The sequence below is a fragment of the Polistes fuscatus genome, unplaced genomic scaffold (genome assembly GCF_010416935.1).
Source record: "Polistes fuscatus isolate 324 unplaced genomic scaffold, CU_Pfus_HIC Scaffold1, whole genome shotgun sequence".
Classification (NCBI taxonomy): Eukaryota; Metazoa; Arthropoda; class Insecta; order Hymenoptera; family Vespidae; genus Polistes; species Polistes fuscatus.
In genome coordinates, this window is record NW_025112997.1 from 11,397,973 (window position 1) to 11,416,935 (window position 18,963).

At 33.3% G+C, this 18,963-nt stretch overlaps 1 protein-coding gene across 2 annotated transcripts in view; it reads left to right on the plus strand.

Moving 5' to 3' along the window:
- The window catches only part of LOC122514700 (protein O-mannosyl-transferase TMTC2-like), a 248,262-nt gene that overhangs the window by 208,112 nt on the left and 21,187 nt on the right, over nt 1–18,963 (plus strand). For both annotated transcript variants that reach the window (XM_043631676.1, XM_043631685.1), the window contains exon 7: nt 12,124–12,368. In XM_043631676.1, coding sequence (XP_043487611.1) covers nt 12,124–12,368 — 245 coding nt within the window. The remainder of the gene's footprint in view (nt 1–12,123; nt 12,369–18,963) is intronic.

An 18,963-nucleotide genomic window follows, 5' to 3' on the forward strand; every position in this document is an offset into this window, starting at 1 on the left:
TATTTAATTTAATCGTACTATTTTTCACGTCTTTTTTTCTTTTATATATACCATTTACTCAAATAGTAGATATATTTTACTTTAAAATTACAAGTATTAAAGATAGAATTTTCAAAATTCGTTTAAAGCATTACAAACATGTATACATTTACGAATGATGTTATGGTAAAAAACTGAAAATAATTAATGTTTTCAATACGACACAAGGTGAACGGAAATTTCCAAAACGTGGTAATAAATGAAAAATGCAGTTTAATGTTTTTGAAAATTAGTATGTGGGGATATATGAGAGTAATTTAAATATCATCATCATTGAAAGTAATATTATATGTTTATTAATAAGTATTATGACGTGTGAAATAATAATAACAAATTTAAAAAAAAATTAAGAAAAAAGTAATATTAAAAAAAATGTTAAATTTTCAAAATTTGAATGTTTACAAATGTTGTTTTTTAAATTATTTCTTTATTTACTTATATTTATTATATTCAATTTATTTTTAATTAAATAAGTTAATGGACAAAAGTGTAACGTCTTTACTAATACGTTTCTACATTATTGTACAAAATCGTGTATAAAAGCTAAATCTGTACCTTTCTATAGCAAATTTTTTAATATTTATCCGGTAAAAAGTTCAACAAACAATTTAAAGCCAATAAGAGTGCAGAATCTATTCAAAAAATTTACTTTGTTAGAGCTCTTTGAATAGATATTTCTAATTCTGCATCGACGAAAAACACATAGCAATATTCTCTTCACATGAGCTATTACATTTATTATTTATGTAAATTTTTTAAAACATAATTCAATTCTACTTAATATCAGACGAAGATTCCATATTTATATTTAGAAATCAATCGAATATTTAACTTTACTATGCATGTTAAAAATGATTATAATTTTCGGGGAACAGCGACGCTCACGTTTGAACTGTTTTTTATAAGCATGAATAATAAGTTGAGATAAGATTTTTTATTTTAAGAATAACCTTTAATCCTTCACCTGGCGTGGTCGAGGTCAGTGGCTGCCAGGACTCTAGTTTTGACGTTAATAAAATTTAACAATAAGTTGGACGTCACTTAGTTTCTTAACTAACAAAATTCTGTTGCCCGTTCGTGCAGTCACAGCTAGCAGTCGAAGACGTAAGACAAACACAAGGCGGGTAAAGTTGGACGACCCAATGCAAGAAATTGCGAAATGTTAATATTTCAGTAAGCAAGAATTGAGGGAGATAAAGAACTTACTTAGCTTCCTCGGTCCAGGAGACACTGAATACTTATTGCTTCTAATTTTAATACAAAACTAATTTATTATTAATTAATGTAAAATTACACAAACGACTTTGTTTGTAGAATTACTAAGCAATGAAATATAACGGTTAATACTTAAACGACTAGACTCGTCGAATTACAGCAGAATGTATTTTCCTTTAGATGAATTTATAAATTGAACAAGAACTAATACGACTATCACGATTGGTTCGGAATAGTTTACAATATAATTTACTAACCGGATGCTAAGACGGTCTTCGGAGAAATCTAATTATAATTAAGAGAATATATTTAATATCTATGACAACCCGAGCTAACGGACGGCTAACGGCAAAGTGATCTTTGTTTCAGAAAGGTAACGGATATCTTTAGGCACAAAATTTCGGCGTTGCCAGCGCGCTTCTTAATTAACGAATCACACACTATCGTTACCTAGTTTCTTTAGGACAGCCTCTCACAAGCATTGGTTATCAGAGTTTGCGTTGTCGAGGAGCTAAGATACTGGCGCTACCCAGGACAATGTGAATACAAGTCGAATAAGTAAAATATCGATTAGAATGATGTCGAGGGACGCTTCCAAAGATGCTTTCCTGTCACAAAGTACATTACAAATGATTAAAAAAAGGCGCAACAGGGTCAACTAAACTTTTTCCTAGGTTTAAAAGTCCTAGAAAAAAACTTTTTCTTTCATTTTGGCAAAGTTTGTTCCACTTTCAGTCACTGTGCATGTACGAGTTTCCAATATAAAGTGCATATATAATAATATACCGTATATAGTCGACGCTAGTAATTAAAGAGTTAAACAAAACATATGAAAGATAATTACATTATCTAGAATTGATTTGAAGATCAAATGAATTTATCGACAAACTTTCATTTTACAATAAAAGGTTTCTTAAGAAGCCACGATAAATATTATGCGCAATGATGATAAAATGTAAAAGTAAAGGGTGGACCGAGAGAAAGATGAAAGTTTACGAGAAGAATCAACTAATTTCTTGAGGAAGAGTGTCGGAAGTCCATCGTTACGCAATGCTAACATGTTGAAATGAGACCTACGTAGACGTAAAGGGCGAACATTTTCTGTCGACTTTTCTTTGCTAAGAGTGAGTATACAGAGACAGAGTCGTTCTAGTAGACTACCATAAAATAGCAGTCAGCAGTAGTAGTAGCAGCAGTGCAGCAGCAGCAGCAGCACAAGTGGCCGTCAGCACGTCTGTTTGCTCCTTCGTTGTCTTGTTTCTCTCTTTCGTAACGTTGGTCGCTTTAATTAAGTCGCTTGTCGCTTAAGTCTGTCTCAAGGTGCTCTATGTGGGTGCGCGTAGTAGGCAAAGGTGGGCCGCGTTTAGTATCCGAGATGAGAGCTACGAAAATGTCTGGAAAGTTTCTCCGTGTCAGGAAAGGGATGTTCCGCTCGCTCGAGGCATTTCCGGCTAGTGCAACGTGTGCCTCTCTACCTCGCGAGTGGACCCTCCTTAACCCTTAACACGTTGTAATAAATTACCTGCTTTTCACTAAAAACTTGATAATTATACAAAGAAAAGTTATTATTCTGATAATTAATTCATAAAATGTCGGATTTTATCATTAAACGTATCAATATTATATTAAATTCCTGTATCAATTTAATTTATGAATGAGAAAATTAATTGATTAAATAATTTAGTTTCTATGGTTTAATAATGTGATAATCATTTGAAATAATTGCTCGAATGTTATTTTATTATTCGTAAAAATGATAATTATGATGTGCAAATAAAGAATGGTTAAATATTATGTTACGATAATCTAACATTGTTACTTATATTTATTTAAATGATTCAACTATGAAATTTTGTCCGTTGGCAAATGAAAATATAAAAGAAAAAAGTTCGTTTATCTGTATAACATTGGTAAAAGTTCACATTGAATTTGAATTTAAGAGAGCAAAAAAATATATATACAATGGACGAAAAACTATGGAACAATATTGCTTTACTTGAATACGCTCGTCGTATGTTTTACTTTGCGATATTTGTTCTCTTACTAACTTTTTTTGTAACGTCGAATCAAGAGATACAACATTATTTCAAAAGTTACAAGGGAGAATGGATGAAATTTCCTATCGTATTCGAAGAAAGATAAATCATGTTTTGTAATAAAATAATTAAAATAAAAGAATCAACGTTTTCAAAGTATTCATTAAAAAAAATTAGTAGATTTCTTTTAATTTAACGAACCTTAAGCATGACCTCTCAATTTGCATTTCCATTAGTAACGAATCGGTTATCACCTTATCTTCGCTTCTGGATATTCTCAGGAATATTTGCAAATCAAATATTATTTAATTCCTTATAATTTTCGATGACTTTCGAATAAGACTGCATTTAATTATCGCAAAGAAACATTCAAAAGCGTTAATAACGAAATTTAAGCTATGAATTATTAAACGTATTATCGAAATTTTTTGTAACGAATTTCTTCGAATATTCTATTCGAAAATAATAAAAACACTGCTTTTGCATTTATTCACGACGTATGATTTAAATTATATCGCATCAGCAGCTATGCGTTTTCTGTATACATATATTCTTACCCATTGGAAACTTTAACGTATTACAGATATATATATTAATAAAAATGACAATAACAAATAGTCATAAATACACATGTATATAAACGTGCATAATTAAAAAGAGGTGTACTTAACGTCAGCAACGTAAAAACAACGGAGACTTTGAATTTAGTTTAAACTCGCTATGCAACACAGTCGAGCGTGAACGCTCAACGTGACTTGGAATTATTTATCCTCGACATTAATTATTACCGCTCGCTACGTTATTCGGTGCTCACACAATTGAAATTGTTTCATAATTGAATGGACATGGGTGTTAATCCTCGAAGCAACTTCCACAGTAAACTCGCATCATCAGATGTGTACACATATATATATGTACATATACACGTCATTTATGTATCGTACTGTCTTACAATTTCTGAAATGTATAAAAGTATACAAAATAGTAAATATCGTCAATAAAATTGTCTTCAAATAAATGTAGCTGATCATTAGATAAGTGAACAAAATTTTTGGTTCTTTCAAATGTCATTTTTCCTTGTTTACATTCATCTGAAAGTCAAGAAATTAGTATCAAATGCTTTGATAATAAAAATGCTTGTAACATTGATAAACTTTAAATCATGAAAATGATGACTAAAATAATATTTTTCCTTGTTTACATTCATCTGAAAGTCAAGAAATTAGTATCAAATGCTTTGATAATAAAAATGCTTGTAACATTGATAAACTTTAAACCATGAAAATGATGACTAAAATAATATTTTTTAATACAAAAATTCTTAATATAAAGACCCGTCTACTACCACCAGATTCATTATAATCATGAAAGGAACTGCATTCAATTAATTTCTGTTCGATCTTTTATAATACTGTGAGGTTGTTCGGTCGTGTTGGTTCTCATTTCCGTACTGTGCACGCTCTCGTGCACGCGCTTTCTCACTCTGCTTGAAAAAGGACTGTTATCCTTTTCCATTTCCACGTTGTAAGGGCTGAAGGAATTGATCCAGAAAGAATACACTTCAAATGTAATGAATTGAAGATATATTCTAATACTCGTTCTACAGCAGATCAGCGTGGTGCTTGAACCCTGTATCACTATCTGCCCTAATCTTGTTGTTTCTTACTAGCAACAACCTTTAATTTATACTAACTAGTTAAACTTGTGTAATGAATTGAATTATGTGCGAATCAATTGAAGTGTAGCGATCTTCCCCCGCTACTTGTAAGTTTTTCCCACCAAGGGCACCGGTGTGACCTTAGAGTAGGGGTAGCTGACAAAAATACGACTCTCCAAATTCTAGGAATCGAACTAGGATACCGAACGGGATAACTAGGTAACTATCGATAATCTTCTGATGTTTGTCGACGGAGTGAGACTCCGTGATTCTAACCAAATATTCTTTAGTATTTATAAAATCTTTTCTCGGGTATCTTTATCTTTGTGAATACGGTCAGAATTTTCCGTTGCAATAAATTCTATAGATGTTCCGACAAATGACGGAACAAACACTATCCTTTTTGGATGACGACGACTTGAAAATAATTTCCTATAATACTCAGCTACCGCTGTTCATCCTTGTTCACAATCTGACTGATAAAAACAGATTAAAAATAAAAGAAACAAATCGTTCACGGCTCAAAACAAAATGTAAACATTTGTTGCAGAACCCGTGCCTTGATCGATACTATATTATTTATTTATCACTAAAAATGCCGGTGTAGATGTGATATCGATTGTTGTTGCGTTGTTGATTGTTGTTGCGTTGTGAATTGTTAAACGATGCTCCAACAATGCGCCGCTTGATGAATTCGTTGTTTGCAGTTATATGATATGCTATGATATGCTACGATGCTTGCGTTTTCTTTCTTGGTACTGGTTCTGCTGCGTCGTCAGGAACTGATGCGATTTCGAATAGTTGTTCTTCGTAATGTTGAGTGAATGAGCTTCTAGTGTTGTTTCGAGAGTTTTTACAGGAAGGAGATGATCGTCATCCCTTCCCTAGGTTGATTGTCCAATAGCAAGAAAGTTCATCCCCATAGTTCATCGATGCAGAAGGCTAACGTTTTTTAGTAAATGTGGTAGTGGAAACTATGTAACGGGAGAAACTTATTTAGAATAAAGGAATTCGTTTCTTTTAGGAGGATCACATGTGTTTATTTAGCAAGTAGACATTATTTGAAAGATCTGTCGACAGAAGATTTCGTCGCACTGATACCTCTCGACTAATCTCTGGGTTTATTTACCAGTTTTATGGCCTTCAAGAATGTGTTATGATATCTCCTCTACATCTTCGAATACGATTCTCATGTTTCGAACGGTATCGAATGATATGCTGCTCGATTCACTCCTTACACGTTACGTTTTTACATAACAACAAGAAGACAATGAATAGGTGCAAGCAATTCAGTGTAAGCAAAAGAAAATGTTTGTAACTGATAAATAATTGGAGAGATAATTCAGTTTACACGAACGTGATTAACTTGCATTAGACTATTCTGTTATTAATAGGCCAATTAAAATCTTTTTTGTCTGGTATTACTTTAAAGGTTCATAACAACGTAGCGTATGACATTCCTTAATAAAATCATTCGCCTAGAAAACTTTGAAAAAAAAGAATTGAAAAATATTTACCATAATCATCATAAAGGCTCTCATTTAATCATATTATATCAGACAAAAAATTGATAATCAATTTATTTCAGTAAAAGAAAAATATTCTAAAGTTATAATGTTGCTTGATTCACCGTGTATAGAGAAAAAATAATAGAATGAATGGGAGAGAAAGAGAGAGAGATAAACGGGAGAGAGAAAAAAAAGAGAAAAACAGTCAAAGAGATAAATATATATAGGCGTAGAAGCGAGGTGCGAATATATACAGTCAGCTACCCAGCCAGCAGCCAACCGGCAACCATCCACAAATTGGTGGCCGATCGAGCCACTAATTACTCGGACCTGGTCATGTTTTAAAAGCAATACGATTACGGACGATTTACGATTTTCCTTCTCTTTCTGGAAGGACTACAAACTCTTTGGAAGGTTCCAACGTTGGATACATGTTTCCCACGTTTGGGGAAATATCCAGAACTTCACGTGAAACGTTTTTAATGTTTACCATCATCCGTTTTTTCCCTCATCGCTTGTAAAATTACCTAACTTTCTTTGATCCTTTCCACAGGCATATATTATCGTATTAGTGTATTGTACACACATACACATGAATTGTATATTATATTTTATTATTATTATATTACAATATAATCTTGTATGGTCATTTTGTTTGTTTTTTATTCTCTCAGTATATTTACGATACTTTTTCCGATCGACGTTAATGTTATCTACCTACATGCAATATCTAATTTCAATAGCCACATAATTAACATTATATTAGCATGTTAGTATATACATAAAGATATAATGTTGTATATCTATACAATCACATGCAACATATATACAATTTGAATAGGAACAATAGTTATTAAAATCATTAACATTATACAAGCATTTATTATTAAAAATATAAAAAACATTTGATTTCATAATACGAACATCTTATCGTATGTAAATTTTATTATACAATAGATAAAAACTAGAAGAAAGAACGAGTGAAAATAAATTGATTATACAAATCACCTTAATAACACATAATTATTTAATTATCTAATTAACTTAATCGATTAAATAACACAATAAATCTTTTTTAGAGAAACAATTAAATAAAAGATCAATAGCGAAAAAAGTAAATGGTAGAAGTGTAGCTATTAATAATACGAAAGAACAAGATTATTTCGGCGATGTATTTGGCAGTGAAATACACCGCCATCGGTCTCTTATATTCCTTTTCTTCGTATACTCTCGTGCATAATCGTTCCAAATGGCAGCGACGAATCCAGGTGGAGACTGTCAACATAACCGTGACTACCATACGTATATACTTACGTATATATACATATGTATGGCTAAGAGAAAGGATAAAGAGAATCACAAGAATAGGATGGAAGTGTATATATATAAGAGAGACAGAAGCTAGGAGGGTAGGTTGGGGTCATTGAAGTATGGGCAGACGGAAACTGCTGTTTCATCTCCGACTCCGCCAACTTGGCAAGATCACCGCTCTGTTTGCTTCCTAATTACGAAAGAGAGAGAATAAGACGCGAGAGAAGACAAAGAAGGAGAAAGAGTGAGAGAGAAAGAGAGAGAGAGAGAGAGAGAACAACGAAATGAGTAAATTCAACTTTGGCCCTTTCCGCAGAATTAAGATTCCATCGCTGAATCGAGTTTTGTGTGTGCCTTGCAATTTTCTGGTTAACCTGACTCGACCTTTAAATCCTTCGCTCGATCGAGCCACTTCGTAAACGAACCGCATGATCGGTAGAATATTCTAATTCGGACTAGATCCTTATCTTCTCTTCTACCTTATTCCACACACACACAATCGTATTAGAGAAATCTTAAGAGATTATATTTTTCCTTATTCTTACTTTTCTTTTTACAATCGTTGTCTCTTGTTAAATTTGAATTTGATATTCCATTTCGAACACATAAAGATTTATTTTGCAAAGGAAAATTATGAAAATATATTAAGTGGACATATCGACCATGTGACGTTCGACGTATTTAATTAAATTATTAGCATAAAATTTAGTAAATTAATTGAATTGCGAACTCGAAGAAGTTCTATTTATACGAGACGTTTATTTAATGTCCAAGAACTCAAATTATTTGGTTCTATCTACTTGAAAAAATATTATTATTATTTTATAATTATTTAATTTTAATTATATTTAAACTAAGCATTTCTCTCTATTACTACATTTTATTATGAATCACATATCTATATAATTGATATATTATACAATATATTATATTACAAATTACGTACGTAAATACATAGACACACGAAATATCCTCTAACGAGTCCCTGGTAAAATATCAAACTTAAATACAGAAATGCTATGGACGCGGAACCCTTTAGCGTGTTATTCCCTTCCTTGTTTTCATTTTTACGTTTGCTGTTATCTCCTCCTCTTTAATATTTATTCCAGCCAGCAATTTAATTAGCGCTTTTCAATCTACGTCGAATACGTAAAAATAAACTCGAAAAAAGAATCGGCTTCAATATTTACAAGTGTGTATCCGTTGTTAGTTCCGCTGTAAGCTACCCGTTATTAGTAATAATTTATTACTAATACTTTAATGCATATGTACCCTTACATTTATTTCTTTTATGAATTGTACGAGTTACCATATATATTTTTTCTTTTCTAATATATTTTTTTCTTTCTACAAACAATCGATTTGAATTAAACAAGCCGTTATAATAAAGAAAATATCTACCTACTACTATCTATTCATGTTAATGCATACTCATTAAATAATCTTATAATTAATCGAACTCTTGAATACAAATTTAAATATTCGAATAAGCTTATTCTCTATTAACATAAATTTATATAAACGTTACGATCTCAAATATACACAATTTTTAATCAACTACATAGATCGCGCACATAGAGTAAACGAAGAATATAAAAAGGGAAAACACGAATCTTCTATTTACATCATCTATATAAGTGGAGCATTTTAATAATAGTCTTATCAAGAGTCTTTGGTTTGTTGCTTTTAAAATATTTTTAGAAAAAAAATATAAAGAAAAATCGCAATAATGTATGTATTTAACCGTTTGAATTTTAGAATCATTTTAAAAGAACACGATCGAAATAGCCGGAACAAAACGATAGCTGTCTTAATCGAGTGCGAAAAATCCCAAGCAGCGATTGTTTAACATTACTTCGCAATCATGACGAAGCCGTCATTTGTCATAGCGCTCAAAATGTATTGGGATTTTTCGACACAAAATCTGAAGAACGCGATCGCGCTGCTTGGGACTCAAACGGATATATTACTGAAAATGTTTACGGAAATGAAAATTTATATTTAATTATTTAAAAAGAAATGAGAAACCTTCGCGCAATTTTATAAAACTAATTATAAGCGTGTTTTCATAAAGAATTCATTGCAGTATTAAAACTCCAACAAATCAAAATAATGTACATAATTATATTAAAATATGTTAAATTATTATTAAAAGGTTATATTGAAGATTAAATTTCGTACATAATTAATTATTACATTGAAACCAAATGAAATTAAAATAAAATGCATATAAAGAAAAAGTTAAGTTAAAAGAATAAGAGAACGAGAAGGAAGTTATCGAGTTAAAGAAATGAGTTAAGAGAAAAAGAAAGAAAGAGAGAGAGACATACAAATAAAAAGAAAAAAAGGTAGAAAAAGAGAGAGAGAGAGAAAGAGAGAGAGAAACATACAAATAAAAATAAAAAGAAATAGAGAGAAAGAGAGAGAGAGAGGGAGAGAGAAAGAAAGAGAGGAAGCATAGTGGCAAAAGTGGTAGGAGAAATCTCTCGAGTTTCCTCGATCCCTCGTCATTAGCCTCTCCGGTGGGTCCAGCTACGCAATTTTCAAACTCCGACGTGCAAGACCACGAGATGTAATCGCATTACAGGACCACCGACGTCATCGACTAGTAGCACACGTACAGGGTGGTAGTGGTTCTTGTACATATTCCATGTATACACACGAGATACACGAACGTGTAGAACTCGCAACTAAATTCCAACACAACTTAGCCGCTGCATCGTGCATCACTATCCAACCAGTGGCTGTACGGAGGTTGCTACTCTAATTCCATAGAGTATCCCGAGAGACCGCGGCGAGGAAAATGGATTGCCTGACTCACGGCTCGTTCCTTATTCAAAATAATGCGAAGCATAGGTAGCGACCCCTATACTACTCTTCTAACCCCACAAATTCATGAACCGGGAACGATACGATGAGAGAAAAAGAAAGATAAAGAAAGAAAGAAAGAAAGACTCGAGCTACGTAGAAAATTGCCATTCCTACTCGTTTCAGTTTCGCCTTAACAGGGACTTTTTGTTAATTAAAGTCAGAAAAGGGTGCTGGTGGTGGTAGTAGTATTAGTGGTAGTGGTGGTGGTAGAGGCAGTGATAGTGGTGGTAAGAAGGGTGTACTCGAAGAGGACGGGAACTGTGAAACGTGTCTAGAAAGTTCACTGAACGAATGGCAAGCAGCGTACGCCGAATGAGAAAGACGAAAGGAGGAAGATAGAAAGAGAGGGGGAGAGAGAGAGAGAGACTGAGAAGGAGAAGAAGAAAGAGAGAAAGAAATCTCGGACTTTACCGAACAACACCGAGCGATCTTACGAACGCCTTTCTAATACTCTTCGATGCGCTACAGATTGAAAGGGATAATGGCGTGCTCTCCTTGGGAAGTGTACTTTCGAAGTTCTCAACTAATCTCTCACGCCTTAGCTTCGCCAATTTCTTCCCGTAGTTTAGCGAGATTTTCCAAATTACCAGCAAGATCTTCTTAATTAAGCTTATACGTTACTCCTTTTGGACGAATTACGTATTCGAAAATTCCAGTTAAGATATTAATGCCTTCGAAATTCACTTCAAATAATCTTCATTCGATTAAATAGGTCAATGTCGATTATCGAACGTCGATTTCTAACGTTTTTATGACACTTATTAATCAGTGAATTTCCTAAAACATCCTATTTTTCGACATAAACTTTTTAGTACAGCACACTTTTGCCCTCGATGATTCTATTTTACATCAGTCCAATCGATAATGTCGCGATCCTCGCTATTTGTTAGCAAAACGAATCGATCGTGAGAGCAAATCTTCTGAAAGTCCAAAAAGAACGATAAGTAAAACGTCGACTCGAGCTCTTAAGAAGGAATTTAAATCAACTCTCAGTCTCCTCCCTTTCCCTCTCTCTCTCTCTCTCTCTATCCTTTCAATTTCTCACAAATCTATTCTTCGTCTCATGCTTCATCAATCAATTTCTTTTTAATTTAAAAATTAATACGACTTTGCGAGAAATATTATTTAATCTCTGCGCGAATATTAATGAAGGTAAATATTTATTAATTGGAAAGCATTACAATGAAAATTCCCTTATTTGAATATGCCTATATATTTCGCGTTAACTTATTATTATATTTTTTGTTTTATTTTTTAGATCGATGTAATAAAAGAGAAACGATAAATTTTTACTTGTCCCACTTCTATAATTATTCTCACTGACATTTATAATGAATAAGAGACTAATAAGAATTCTTAAAAAAATCTAACGAAGTTTAACACTCAATGAAAAAGAAAGCGAGATCTCGAATCGGATTTGTATCGAGAAGATGTAGAAACCGATGGGCTTGTCGTAGCTGATGATCCTTATCGTTTATCTTTGCAGAAGCTTACGTGAATCTGGGAGCCGCCCTTCTCTCGGTAGGACGAGACACTGAGGCAGCTGCGGTTTTACGTGCCGGTGCATCCCTGGACGGTTCCGGTCTCAAGGACAAAAGGACTCACGAGGCAGCAAGAGTGCAAGCACTCCTTCAATTAGGGGCGCTCTATGCCGATAAGGGTAGATTACAGAGAGCCTTGTCTGCGTATAGAGAAGCCCTACACGCCTTACCGGATCACTATCCACCTCAGGTTAGTACGTCTTCCTCTTCGTTACTCCATTAAAGGCTGGGGATTGTTACGAAAGACGGCGAAACTATAGGCATTTCCTAGAGAAGAGAGAAGTAAATTCGCTTATTCTCAGCAGGAGAGATATCAACCTTCTAAAGTAGTTATACGTGCCCTGTTACGCTTACATTTACCTGTTTCTCCTTCTATCTCTCTTTCTCTCTCTCTCTCTCTATTGTTTAGGATGTATGCACGTTAGTACGCATGTCTATACACAAAGCACTATGTAGACAAGTCTGGACTAGAACTTCTCAACCTTTCGTGAATATAACATTGTTATATATTAATGACGCATAATAAGGGTTTCTTTACAGTTGACCAAGTTTCTCTATCTTTTTTGACTATGTGTATATAGTTTATTAAAAAAAATGATAGAAATAATAAACATCGCAAGAAAAAGTTTTGAGTCTCTAAATAAATGTAAATGGATCACGAAGAAAATACAAAATTTTAATATAAACCAGCATTTCCCAAAGTTTTTCGATTTTTATTCCGTTTTTCGTTATTCGTTTTTTATTAAACTCAACAAATTGCACATTTCGATATAAATTTAAATAACTTTAAATTATGATAAAATAATTTAGGTGACAAAGTTTTTTTTTGTAATTTTTTTCCAGGAAGTATTTTTTTCCTACGGACCGGTACTAGGCCGCAAATCACATTTTAGAAAACCCTGGTATAAATTAATAAATTGATATATTTACACTTTATACTAATTTTTTATGTATTGTGGTTTAATAATCATGTTCTAATCTTTTATCTACTTACTTATGAGCTTACTTGTATCTTTCTTTACAATATGTTATGCTAATAGTCCAATATTTTGCTAATGATACCGTCACAGATCCGTATTTTGAAACTAGAATACTTATGAAGCCAGAATCGATATCGCAAATTATACTAAATAATACACATGCAATAAGAAAATTCAATTGTAAGAAATGTAAAAACTTCATGGTAGAAGTTAACGTGAACAAATTATTAAAAAAATGGGAAAAATCCGTATTGTCTATTTTTTTCGTGCTATCTCAATCAGTCGTCCATTTATGCTGCCAAAGTAATAATGTATAGAACACAGAGAATATGTCGTACTCGTTCCGAATTCTTATGTTGCCTCTCTAAGATAACTGGACACTTTAGTGTAGAAGAAGAGCAGTGTAGCAAGTCTACTGTTATCGTAACATCTTCTCACTCAACCAGATGTTTGGCTGGAGTACGACGGAGAGACGTGCATAACGAGTTCGTCAACGAGTGGCAAGCAGTAACTTAGAGAAGTGCCCTTGTATTAAACGAGCCCAAAGTTTGCTCTCATGTTAGAACGTGTGACTTCTTCAATGAAAAGTTTGATCATCAAACTAGGGATGTTAAAGGCTTCTTCGACTAGTAATGATAACACGAAAGATTGACGACATTTTTAGTGAGTTGGTCGATTTTCCTTAGATCAATAAGTGATAGTATAGCGAAATATCATTAGACAAGAATTAGAATAGTATACACAAAATCCTGATTCTAACACTATTATGATAGAAATAAGTGAACTGAAATCTATGTTATAGATTTATGTGTAACTAAAATAGTATTACAAGTTACATATAATATTCGTAATTGTGCCGATAATTATAATAGTAAATTAAGTCTAAAAATTGAAAAAATTTATTTTATAGTACATATAATTGTAAAATAACTATTTATGCTATAAGTGCAAGAAATGACAAATTTGGAATAGATAATTTCCTGTATGAGTCGATAGCATAATAAATTGCTAAATAAATAAATTTGTTCGATTAAAGGTCGGGGTGAATAACAGTTGAGACGAAGTAGTACAAAATATGGATCATATATTTTAACAAAACACAAGAAAACAGAACAAAAAATACAAACTCCCTGCGTTATACTTAAAGCAAGAAAAACTCTTATATCTTTTACTTTTGAAATGGGAATCCAAATCTTTCTAATATGATAACATTATGACATTAAGACTCTGGTCTGGTGTCCGTCTTTTATATCCCGTATATAGTGGGAGGGGAAGGACTCTCTTTATCCTACAGGGCGTTTCTTATTAAATCACAGATTCCCTATTGGTCATCGATAGGTCTTTCATTTACCGCCTGTAACGTCTTATATTAGCGAGAGAGTATCTTTCACGGTTCCCGGAATTTTCCCGTCCAAACTTGCACATGTAAACAAAAAGGGGGACAAGCACCAGACACTTCCTTTTGAGGAGACCGAATATCTTAGAATTATTTCTATCGCCTGTAACCTGAGATTGAAAAAATATTACATATTTATTTTAGATTATCAACACCTTTAGAATTCTTTATCTCCATAGAATTACTATACAAATAGTTTTCTTATGCGGTGGGGCTGCACGGTTCAGCGTAATGTAAGAAAATTGATATCATTAGCTTATTGTATCTTTAATACATGAAGAAAATTATTAATGCATACTGATATTTTAAGCTGTAGAAAAATAATATAAATAAATAGAAAAAGAATCTCCTCACTATAACCAACCAAATTGAATGGCATGCAAGAAAAAAAGACTATGATAAATATGTGGCTGAGAATCAATGTCCAAAAACACAGCCAGAGAGCAAAGCTATGATTATTGTACGGTTACAATGTCTGTTATAAGATAAACTTAATTATGCTTCCTCGGTGTAAGACTTATGTTAGTTGCCGTTAATGTACTGTCATCGAAAGTAAGATAACTCGAAACTCAAAACTCTAACTATTATTACAAACTGTGTATTGTTGTTGTCGTCTTCGTATTATAGAACTAGGCGCGCGAGTGGTTTGAAAATTTTTCCTCGACAGAACTTTTTTTCCGCGAATAAAAACGCGAACAGAGAGGAGATTCAACGGATTAAATATCGACGGTGTGAGCTGCCGGAAGTTTTACGTAGAAACCCCGGCGTAAAAGAGAAAGATAAAGAGAGAGAGAGAGAAATACTATTTCGAGAATAGTTGTATTATGCGAACGCTTATAGCACCGGGTAAACTCCGAGTAACATAGTTAAGCGCTGAGTTTCCGACACGCGCGCGAGCCACGATCATTGTAATTCGCTTCACGAACGCTTGGAAAATCGTTCCCGTGGAATAAATTTCCTATATTCGTCGTGAATAAGAAATCATTTAGCATGTTGACTATCACAAAAATATCCTTAAAATCAATACATTTCTCTGTCTAATTGATCTCTCCTAATATTTCTTACTTTTCTACTCTATTTCTAGATAAAAATTCGATATAAAATTTGAAAAATGAAGTTAATTAAGAAAGAGATTAGCTTGAAAAAATCGATGTCCTAAAATACTTTATTACATTTCACTAATACTTCGATTTTGATATCCATTAAAAAGAAGAAGAGAATTATATTCTCTTTCTATTTTCTTTCACAGTAAAGATTTAATTGCTCTAATGGAGAATTTTTCGAAACTCATTTTTCGTAAAGAATTCTACGAGCAGAGATGCTCGATCATCGTTTCCACGTTGTCGACAGTTTCGTTTTCTTTCTCTCACTCTCTCTTTGTTTTTCTTCTTCTTGTATTCATCATTATAGTCGTCATCGTCGTTGCGTCGTCGTCGTTGAGATAGCCACACATAAAAAAAGAAAAAGGAGACCTCCAAACATTGATATTTCCGTGCCACCAAACACACGTAGACAGTAGCGTATTCTCAGTAGCCATTGAAGCGTAACTTTTACTCGCCTCAGCAAAATCGTTCTAACACGTTCCACCCCCCTCCCCCAACCCTTTTCTCCTTTCTTTCTTTCTTTCTCTAACGTCTTCACGCGTTTTCCTTCCCCTTTTCTCTGTTTCACCGATCTTACCTCGTTTCAATGGCACCCAGGCGAAACTTCTAGCGAATTTCTTTCTCTCCACACACACATAACACACACAACATACACTATATCTCTCTCTCTCTCTCTCTCTCTCTCTCTCTCTCTCTCTCTCTCTCTTATACATTGATACACACAGAAGCAGCAATTTTCTTTTTTGTTTTCGCAATTCACGTCGAACTTTTTAGACGCGTGGATGTGAAGCGACGAGGACGAGAGAGAGAGGGAAAGCACAAAGGTCTTCAAGCTCACAGCATCGGACGGAGAAAAGAGAAGTTTGCATTTTTACGAGATCTTTCTCGATCTCCTCTGTCTTTCCTCTTCTTGTCCTATTTCTATCTTCTATATCTCTATATCTCTCGCTCGTTCTTACGACGATACTCCGAGCTGCGTTTTGTTCGGCGCATCGTCCTGGAATTCCTGCCCGACAATTTATACGAAAAGTATTTTTCGCCTTTCCGTAGCTTTCTCTTTTCTTTCTCTATGGAAATATATATAACGGGTGCATATAACGGGTAGCACAAGAAATACGCTCAGCCTGACTCTTTGAGAAAATATGCCAGCAGGCGGTATGAAATGCTGCAAAGATAATAAAGGCCTTATACTAGTGCTCTGCAATAGGAGCCTGGTACGCTTTTTGTTTCATAAGCGGAACGATCCGAACGCTTCGCATCTTTGTAAAACGGATTGCGAAACGTTACAAAGGATTATGATGCGCGAGGTTTCTTGTTAAGTGTGCTTATATTTACCTACGAATATACCAGTGATAAGAGTAAGGTTGCACGCTTTTTCATAGAATGATGAGAAACCTTCAAGTATGTTCCTTGTTTTTACAAACTCTTTAAGTGGATTGAAATAACGTTATCGTAGAAATCTAGAAAATGTATTTAAAAATATTCTAATGTTTTCATTTCATCTGCGTTTAAAAGCTTAGATATTGTTTGTATGCGATGTTCCAAATCTCATAAAAATTAAAATGTATTTATTCGACAGAAACAATTCGTTTGAAATTCATTCGATCGAACAAAAATATTATCGTTGAAATGTCGAAAAATAATAAAAAATGTTCTAATAGTTTTTTGCCTTCTCTTAGAACACTTCGAATATTATTCGTTCTTGAGTTCTACATTTCATGAAAGTTCAAACGTATATACCTACGTAAGTCTCCAAGTTCAACCAAAGTAATTCGTTTCAATTTCATTTGATCGAAAACGACGTCGCTAATACCTGCGGTTACTTTGCGTGCACTTTGAAAACTCGACAAATCAGTGTTCACAAATCACGTACTTATGGAATCGAGCCGTAAATCAGTCTACTCGGAATGTGCCTCCTCCTCGTAAATCTTCTCTGATAAATTAGCAACCGCGTATGAACCAAGAAGTAGTCCAGAAGTAATAGTAGTAGTAATAGTAGTAGTAGTAGTAGTAGAAGTAGGAGTAGTACGGAGAGATCGGGAACTTAATCGATTAGATTGATTAAACGCTGCGACGGAATATTCACTTGGAAAATCTCCGATGATAGAATTTCTCGATTTCGTAGTCAAACATTATGTACGTTTGGAACCGACTATGATGACTGTACTTTATGTTTCCCACTTGTGTAAGTATATATCTTACGTACAAATATACGATCAAAATTACGCTAACTCATCTTACTTATAAGACTTATAATTTCTTTTTCTATCGGGAAAAGTTTTAACCGATATTCCTATAAAATGATATTTCAAATAAAGTAAGGACTATCGTATTTTTCTGGTAAAAGTATTTCGAAGGTCTTCCAATAACCGGCTAGTGTTTCAACAAAATTAAAATGTATTAACTTGTAATAAAAATTCGAATACGGTATCTTTTTTTTTTCTTTTTTATTTATATTAAATCTTTGAACTAGTTTAGGAGAAGAAAAGGCAATATCATTAATCACGATCTATTAACAAATATGTAATGTAAAAATTATATTTTATTGTTGTATCCTTTGCTATATTTGTTTAATTTCGTTTTAATACGATTCTTTTCATTTAAAATTTTCGATCGGCACTTTAATTTTTGAAAAATACACAGTAATATAGAAATATACAAATTTTTGTTCTTTACCTTCCACCTTTTTTTCGTTAATTTGAGCGACCTGTACAAATAGAGAGGCATATATTGTTTCGATTAACAATAATCACCAATAAAAATCATAGAAAAACTTTTCAAAATAAAAAAAAAAGGATCCTACGATATTTGATTTTTCAACGACAAAGCATGCAACGATTTTGTATGTGATATTGTGAACCTTTGTCGTTTCGTGACAAATGCGAACGACTTTTGCTTCGTATAACCGCGAGATGATATTCCCGTGAGCTCTCGCTGATGAGAACGATGAGTAGATCCTCGTTGTAGAGACGACTGAATATCGACCGAGGTTTTCTGGTTAGAGAAGCAAAGGAAAAAAAGAATGAATGAAAGAGAGGAAGAGGATGAGATAGTGAGGGATAGTCAGGGTAAAAAAAAAAAAAAGAAGAGAAAAAGGTGCACTTTCACGAGCGTCGCTGCTAGTATCTATTATGTGCCGTGCACTCGTAATTATGCGTCTCTCTTGCCGAGCTCGTAAAGAATTCGTGGCTGATAATAGTTGTATTGGTGGTAGAGTCATGAAATCTATATACTTTTATATTTTATATGTACATAACGCATAAATATATGTACAATGTTTTTGTACATCTTATATATATATATATA